At 54.1% G+C, this 8284-nt stretch overlaps 1 protein-coding gene across 4 annotated transcripts in view; it reads left to right on the top strand.

The window, feature by feature from the left end:
* The first annotated feature begins 967 nt into the window (after nt 1-967).
* The window catches only part of SLC43A3 (solute carrier family 43 member 3), a 21455-nt gene continuing 14138 nt past the window's right edge, over nt 968-8284 (top strand). The window contains exons 1-3 of one of the 4 annotated variants that reach the window (XM_045297077.1): nt 968-1053; nt 3091-3473; nt 4682-4811. In XM_045297077.1, coding sequence (XP_045153012.1) covers nt 3278-3473; nt 4682-4811 — 326 coding nt within the window. In that variant the 5' untranslated portion in view covers nt 968-1053; nt 3091-3277. Of the gene's footprint in view, nt 1054-1276; nt 1360-2078; nt 2144-2793; nt 2879-3090; nt 3474-4681; nt 4812-8284 lie in introns of those variants that run through there. The other 3 variants (XM_045297076.1, XM_045297078.1, XM_045297079.1) reach the window with 3 other exon arrangements.

Here is an 8284-nt window from a genome sequence, read left to right on the forward strand (position 1 = left end):
CTGAGCTCGATGCTCCTCATATATTCGTTGAGCGCATGGATCAATACGAAATGACGCAGGGTGAAGGGGAAGGAGGGAGGAACGAAGACTTCGGGCAGGCCTTCAGGCCTCATTATAATAACTCTTCTGATGTTACACATTAATCCTCATCAGAGGGAGGCACGGAGTGAGTGATTGGAACGGCGCCGGCCTTGGCTAGCTGCCGGAACTTGAACAGAATAAGAAGAGGCTGGTCCAGAGGGTGTTCTAATATTCTGTCCCAACAGTTTCAGGCAGACTGGTGCGTGACTAGAGGCGTGGCCTTCTGCAGACACTGATGACGTGTGAGGTCGGGCACTGAGAGCCTCCAGTGGCTAAGAGCAGGTGGACAGAGCCCTAGGTGACCTGTCCCAGTAGCCTGAGAGGTGGAGAGGCGGGCTATTCAGAAGGCTCCTGCAGATTTACATTCAAAAGCTCTCCTTTCTCTCTGCTTTGACTGAGTTCTGTTCCTCCCTTGCTACTTTCACACTACCTGATCCCCTCAGGTCTCCAGGAGAACAAAATGTAAGCCAGGGCAGGAGAGAGGGCTTGAATTCATTTCAGCGTCTTAGTGTCTTGCAGTAAATCTTGAACATCTCGCATCTAAGTTCTGCTTGTCCTGGACTGTTATATTTTTAGAGTCTTTTTTTTCTCCATCAATTAATTTTCTCTAGGGAAAAAAAAAAGATCTCTTTTCTCCGAAATCCACTATTCCGCTGTGCATACATACGATGCTTGGCTGTGGCAGTGACCTTGGCCAAGTTCCTTTGCGTTCAGCCCCCACCCAAGCTAGAGGCCCTGGCTCCCTGTGAAATGGAGTCCCCAGCACCGTAAGCAGCCTGGACCTGTCCGCTCCTAGGCGTTCCTGCGCGGTACAAATGGGTGTGTGGCCAAGAATGGGAAGGTTGGCAGTTCAACACCAGCCACAGATGCCTCAGAAGAGAGGCTTAGTGGTCTGGCCATCTGCTCCTGCAGTCACAGCCGTGGACACCCTCCGGAATGCCATTCTACTCTGCCGCCCGCCAACCACAAACGGTCAGTATAGAGGCTTGGTGGTGCAGTGGGTAAGTGCTGCGCGCAGAAAGGTTGAATGGCTCTGTGGGAGGAAGACCAGGCCGTTTTCTACAGCAGTCTAGAAAACTTCACGGGGGCTGTCCTTCTTTCTGGGGTTGCTATGAGTCAGAATCCTCAGGCAAAGGTACCAAGCCACACCCACGGAGGCAGCTCCACTTTGACATGCGTGGCCCTGCGGTGACACGGACTGAACAGCAGCCGGCTTGGGTGTTTGGGGCCTTGGCCTTCACGGTACCTGTGAGGCAAATACCTCCAGCTGAGTGACTGGTGAGTGCGGGTATCAGTGTGTAATCAGGGCCGGCCTGATGCCCACTCCTGGCCCTCAGGGTGACTGAGTTCCTGACTCCATGGCTTCTTTTTAAGGAGAGGACTGGGCTAGGAAGGGCTGAGTTCCTGTCCCCGGGGGGTCTGCAGGCTCTCCTAGTCACAGAGCCCTCCCTGCAGGGGGGCTTAGGAGGGGAACCGGCCTCTGCGGCCCAGAGAGATGCCGGCTCGCTGGCTCAGAGAGCCACACAGCTGGTGACACCGGCCAGCTCCGGCAGATCAGAAGCCGGCGGGGCAATTAGCTGGGTCTTTGATTAATAAAAAATGGGGCGACGAATGAATACTTAATCAGCGCGGTCTGGCTGGAGCTCTCAGAGCAGGGCCTGGGGGCGCGGCAGGGAGCGATCAATCAGCGGGGGTCCTTGGGGGGTGAAAAGAAGGGAGGATGGCTGGTGGAAAGTCCGCTTTCGGGGTTCCAGTTTCCGTGGCTCGGGGAGGGGTCGGGGGGAACCCCGGCGCGGATCCGACGGTAAGCGGGAGAATGGCGTCCACTTGGCGGGAGGGGACTAGGGGACCCGTGGGGCGGGGCGGCAGAGGAGGGGCAGGGACGAGGGGAGTAGGAGGTGGGGGGAGGGGGACTGGGGCCCGAGGGGTGCTGGGGCGGTGGGAGAGGGCCGAGGGGCATGCTGCAGGAGGAAGTGAGCGGCCCCTTCCGGACTGGTGGGAACGAGCTGCCGGAGGCGCGAATTCAAAAGGCGGCAGCGGCAGCGGCGGCGGCGGCGGCGCGGTAGGATCGGGCGGGGCGCGCGGCGGAGGTCCCCAGCGCGCGCGGGCAGGGGGTCTGGGTGGGGGACCGGCGTGGACTGCTGCGCGGGGCGGCCTCGGGACTGGCCCCCCGGGAAGCTGATGGGTCTGGGAGCTCGGCCTGGGTGGTGGCGGTCCCCAGCGATCTCTAGTTCTGGACCTTAACCGGAGGGCCTGGCCGTGACTTTGGGCCCTGGGTGACTTTGGGCAGGTTAATATTGTACCGAACGAGGACTCTTGGGGGTGTAGTAAACCGAATCCATCCAACCGAACGCTCTGTCAGCCTCTTGGGAGAATTTAGCACAACATATGCGCCGCTCCCCAGGAGCCTGGATGGGCCTGTTGGGGCTGTTTGGTTGTTTTTAATTTTACAGGACGGCCCTCAAGGGTTGCAGTCAAAAGTTCCAGTTTTGTCACCTGCTGCCCAAGTCACTCTGGGTCAGCCATGAGCTGATCTGTAACCTGAGGTTGGTCCAAACCAAACCAGAACAGTTACTTATTGATTCTGACTCATGGCAACCCCACCTGCCTCAGAAAAGGGCTGTGCTCTGTAAGGTATTCAGTGGCTGTTTGTTTCGGAAATACACGGTCAGACCTGCCTTCCTAGGCACCGGACCAGCTCTCTACCTATCTGTTTCGCCCCCAGTCTTCCTGAGCTTGCCTGTCAGAACTGTGTTCTCCGCTGTCCAGCTTGTGTGTGCAAGTATTTCCCGACCAGGTGCCAGTGATGGACACTCGTTTGGGCATGCTTCTTGCAGCTGTTTCTAACGGCTGGCCTCCTCCAGCTGAGAGGCCAGCAGCCTGGCCTTCTGTTCCCTCAAAGACCCCTTTGTCCTGTTCTTTTCCCACAATCCCCTACCTTTCCCACAATCCCCTTATATCTTCCCCACAATCCTGTTCCAAGCCGCCTCTGCCTTCCTTATTTTGCAGAATCCAGACAAGTGTCCACCAGTGGCTCCTGCCCAAGCCTCAAGTAGCCAGAGCCACGGAGCTGCCCACAGGAAAGGGCTCGCCAGAGGGAGTTTTCCAAGCACATAGAGGACAAGAATCGCAGCTCTTGTGGTCCTTCCGGGAGGTGGGAAGAAGTGGAATTTAAGGGCCTACATCACCTGGAGCCATGGAGGTGTCAGGCCAGGCCCTTCGAGTGGCCACTTTGCTGTCGGGTCTGCTGGAATGCTTGGGCTTTGCCGGTGTTCTCTTCGGCTGGACCTCGCTGGTGTTTGTCTTCAAAAGGGAGGGCTACTTTGAGGACGTGAATAAAACCACTGCTAAGTCGTTGGACCCGGGCAATGCCACGGAGCAGGCTGGCGAGGGTAGGTAGGGGTGAGGAATTGTCCCTAGTACCTGAGGCTGCAGCCTTGGTGGTGCAGTGGTTAACCAAAAGGCTGGTGGTTTGGACCTTCCAGCCTGTTCCTCTTGAGGAAGACAGGCATGGCAGTCGGCTGCTTTACAGATGACAGCCTTGCCTTCATGATGACCGGCTGGACTCACACAGCTGGTTCAACTTTCAGCTAACAATCCAAACGAAAAACCAAACTCTCTGCCTGTCATTGAGTTAGTGCTGATTCACAGCGACCCTATGGGACAGGGTAGAAGTGCCCTGGATGAGTTTCTGAGACTGCTCAATCTTGATGGGAGTAGAAATCTGAGTCTTGTCTCTGTCCCTTGGAGAGGCTGGAGGTTTCGAATTGCTGACCTGGCAGCTAGCAGGCCAACTGGTAACCACTACGCCACCAGGACTTCTACAGGAGACAGGGCCATCAGGTGAACATTAATACCAGGGACACACACATGCACACACACCATTTGCTCTGGGACAGACCGCAGAAGGCTGGAAGGGACAGGAAAGAAGGACCAGTGGACACAGGGAATCCAGGAAGAGGGCTGTGACATGGTGAAGTTCACGATCAATGTCACAAGTCAAAAAGTGGGTATGAATTGTTGAATGGAAAACCAAGGTGCTTTATAAGCTTCCACTCAAATCATCAAAGTTACAAAAGGATTGCAGTCTTGGAAACTCTATGAGCCAGTTTTGTTTTTGCTCCAGGCAGTGGGCAGGGGGACGAAGGGCTTCACCCTCGTTTTCCCTGCCATCCTTTTTAGGGTGAGAGGGAGGGGCTCGGCCTAGGAGGTGCCTGGGAAGGCTAGTGCCAGGTCCCGAGGGATTCAGCTCTTGAGTTGATTAGGACTCAGCTGTGCTTCCAAGTGTCACCGTGCAGAACTGAGCCTCAGAGTGTCCTCTTGGCCTTAATCTATGGAAGCGCAGATCTCCAGGCCTTGCTTCCTCAGAGCCTCTAGGTGTGTTTGAACCACCAACCTTTCAGTTAGTAACTGAGCACCAGCTCTGCACCACTCAGGTACCCTGTGAAAAGGAGCTGGGATGGGGAGGGTGATGGGCCCATTCACTGGGCAAGCTGTCGGGGATGGAAGAGGCTGTCTCTCCTTCCAGCTGGGCACCCACCTGGTAGGAAGGGGGATGGCTGGGAGGGAGGGTGCCTGAGATCCTGTTTCCTCTCCTCAGGGTTCGAAGCCCAGGACCAGAAGTTCTTGCTCATCTTCATGCTGGCCTCTTTCATGAACAACTTCATGACCTTCCCCGCTGGCTACGTCTTTGACCGGTTCAAGACCACCGTGGCCCGCCTCATAGCCATGTGAGTCTCCCAGGGCCCTACATGGAGAGAGGTGGGCGATAGGAATCTTTCCAACTGCCGGAGCCCAGCTTTGAGGGGAACTTGGGCCAAGCCACTGGACATCCCAGCCAAGCTCTGCACCAGGTGTGGGCTCACCCTAGAACCAGTTTCAATGCCCACAACAGTCTTGGTGGTTTGGACCCTCCAGCCTGTTCCTCCAGAGGAAGACAGGTGGGGCAGTCAGCTTCTTTAAGAGCCTTGCCTTTTTGATGAGTGGCTGGACTCACACAAGCTGGTTCAACTTTCGGCTAATAATACAAACAAAGAGCCCAACTCGCTGCCACCAAGTCGATGTCCTTCCTTATGGGACAGGATAGAGCTGCCCAGTGTGAATTTCTGACATTATCTTTCCCCACCTGGAATCCTGCTTCCTGGTCCTCACTTCCTTCCCCTGCTCCAGGGAAGCCAGTCTAAACTGGACTTGAAAGGCGTTGAATTCCTGGGAGGCCAGGCCTGGCCTGGTGCCTGAATTGCTAACAGTCAGAAAACCAGCAGCGCTGCGCCCTGCCTGGCTGTGGGGCCCTTACCTGCGTCTCCCTCAGACTCTTATCTTTATCTTGCCCCTCCACAGGGCGTCACAGAGTTCACAAAAACATGGAGTTACGAAAGAAGGGATTTTTTTTTTGAGTATGAAAATCTTGACTTTTTACAAGCGTGGATGCCCTTTTGTGACTGACTTATTCCAGCCGGCCTAATGTCCTCTGGGTTTATCCTGTCCTGAGGTGTTTCTGTGTGTGTGTGTGTGTGTGTGTGTGTGTGTGTGTGTGTGTGTAGCATGTCTCTGTAGAGCAGCAATTCTCAACCTGTGGGTCTTTGGGGGTTGAATGACCCTTTCACAGGGTTGCCCGATTCATAACAGTAGCAAAATGACAGTGATGAAGTAGCAACGAAAATAATTTTATGATGGGGGGGTCACCACCACACGAGGGAATGTATTACAGGGTCGGGCATGAGGAAGGTCGAGAACCACTGCGGTAGAGGCTCTGATGACACAACTCTTAAAGCATGCTAACCGGCTAATCAGCAGGCTGGTGGCTCACACCCACCAGTCAGTCACTCTGAGGGAGAAAGATGGGGCAGTCTGTTTCCGGAAAGACTGACAACCTTTGGAAACCTTGTGGGGCCACTGTGTTCTGCCCTCTCGGGTCACTGTGAGTCAGAATTGACATTGAGGGCAGCAGATTTGGCTTTTGGGTCTGGAGGGGGACAGTGGGGCCCCCATGCAGAGTCAGGGTGAGGAACGATGCACGCTCAGAGAGTATGCTGCTGCATGGGGGCCACTGATAACTGGTGGCCTGCCAGGGGTTGATAGGGCGCTGGGTGTACCAGGCCCCCTCCGAGCGGCCGCCTAGAGATTAGTGTCAGCAAGACATCCTGGAGGGACCTTGGGGCCTACAGAAAGCCAATCCCTTCTGCTCCAGTCCTCAGTCTCCTCGGGCCTATGCCTCCCTGCCTCCCTCTGCCTCTCCCCTCCTAGCTTTGCTGTGAGGGTATGGCTGTGGTCACCCTCTGCTTCCTCAACTGCACAAGGACCCTGCGACCTTCCATCTTGGAGTTGGAGAGCTGCCCCCCAGGGGTTTCCAAGGTCTCCCTCTTTATGGAAGCTGACTGCCACCGCTACCTTCCACAGAGCAGCCGGTGGGTTTGAACCATTGACCTTTCAGTTAGCAGCCAAACACTCGAGCCCTGCCCTTCCAGGGCTCCTTGTCTTGGAGTCAGATCAGTCTAATCCTTTCCTTTGATGTCACAAGTCATCAGACTCCTGAGGTTCAGAGAGGTTGGTGCCTTGCTGTGCCCGAGCTCCCACAGCAGATAGCAATTTGCAGACCAACTCCTCACCCAGTTCTCTACCAAAGGCCTCTCTAGGCCTGTTGGGACTTTAGGATCTGGGCACCTCCTACTCTACCCCTAGCTAAGTAAGCCCTGCATTGTCACCTGACTCAATCACGTCCTCACTGAGCTCGCTGATCAAGTCTTCTCCCTAGCATTGGACTTTGTTAGATGCCACTGAACTGGCCTTGGGCCTTGCTATTCTGTTGTCCGATGACCTTGGGTTCGCCCTCTACTCTAGTGGCCCCATGGACCACACAATGACATGCTGCCCGTTCCTGTGTCGGCCCCATGTTCTGCTGGTGGTCCCACCGTTGGGCTCCATAGGGCTTCCTTGGCTACTTCTCAGAAGGGGATCGATCACCAAGCCTTCCTTTCCAGACTGTCTTAGCACAGAAGCTCTGCTGAAACCTGGTAATAGCCAGCAAGCCTTCCCCGACAGACAAGTGGTTGCTGCCTGCAACCACTAGTGGTGCATTGACTGGGAATCGAACCCGCATCTCTCCCGTGGAGGGCAAGGAGTCTACCGCCAAACCAGTTGCTGCTAAGTTGATTGACTGGGGTGGCCCACGTGTGACAGAGTAGAACTGCCCTGCATCCACAGGGCGGGGGGGGGTGGGGGGGGGGTTAAGTGCCTTCCAGTCTGTCTTGAATCATAGCCATCAATGAATAACAACCAGTGTCAGTCTGCCTCGTTGAGGGTCTTTTTAAAAAACACTTTTTCATGAACCCCCTACCAAGTATGACGTCCTTCTCCAGGGACTGGTCTCTCTTGATAACATGTCTAAAGAATGTAGACAGAGTCTTGCCATCCTCACCTCTCGGAGCATTCTGGCTGTATTTCTTCCAAGAGAGGGTTGTTGAACCTTCTGACAATCCGTACTTGAGCCTGCATTCTTTTAATTTTATTTTTTGTCCAAACAGTTTTATTGGCACATGATTTCCATATCATGCAATTCAGTCATTCAATTGTTCAATCATATCAGGGAGAATTGTACAATTATTACCATATCAAGTTTAGCACTTTCTTCTCCCCGTGGCTAAATCGCTTTTACAATGAGCTGTGTAGTCACAATCCGTTCTAGTGTTCCCTCCCCACTCCCACATATTCAGGATTCTTTTACACCATAACTCAAATGCGTCATTTCCTCCCTGGTCTTCCGTATTCGCGTCCAGCTTTCGCAAGCGTGAGGCAAGTGAAAATACCCTGGCTTGGGTCAGGCATACCTCAGTCGCCAAAGTGACATCTTTGCCTTTTAACAAGCTAAAGGAGACTTTTGCAACCGATTTGCCCAACGTAATATGCCCTTTGAGGAGCCCAGGTGATGTAATGGTTATGTGTTGAGTTACCAGTCACAAGATCAGCAGTTCAAAACCACGAGCTGCTCTGAGGGGGAGAGAGGAGACTTTTTAATCCTGTAAAGAGTTACAGCCTCAGAAACCCACGGGGGCAGTTCTACCCTGTCCTACAGGCCCTCTGTAGAGTCCTATAGAGTTGGGATAGACTTGATGGCAGTGAAAAAATCCCTTTGATTTCTTTTTTTATTAAATAATTTTATTGGGGGCTTTTACAGCTCTTATCACAATCCATACATACATGCATT

This window comes from Echinops telfairi, unplaced genomic scaffold (genome assembly GCF_000313985.2).
Source record: "Echinops telfairi isolate 266 unplaced genomic scaffold, ASM31398v2 ScPeMD7_7416;HRSCAF=8454, whole genome shotgun sequence".
In the NCBI taxonomy this organism is placed as follows: Eukaryota; Metazoa; Chordata; class Mammalia; order Afrosoricida; family Tenrecidae; genus Echinops; species Echinops telfairi.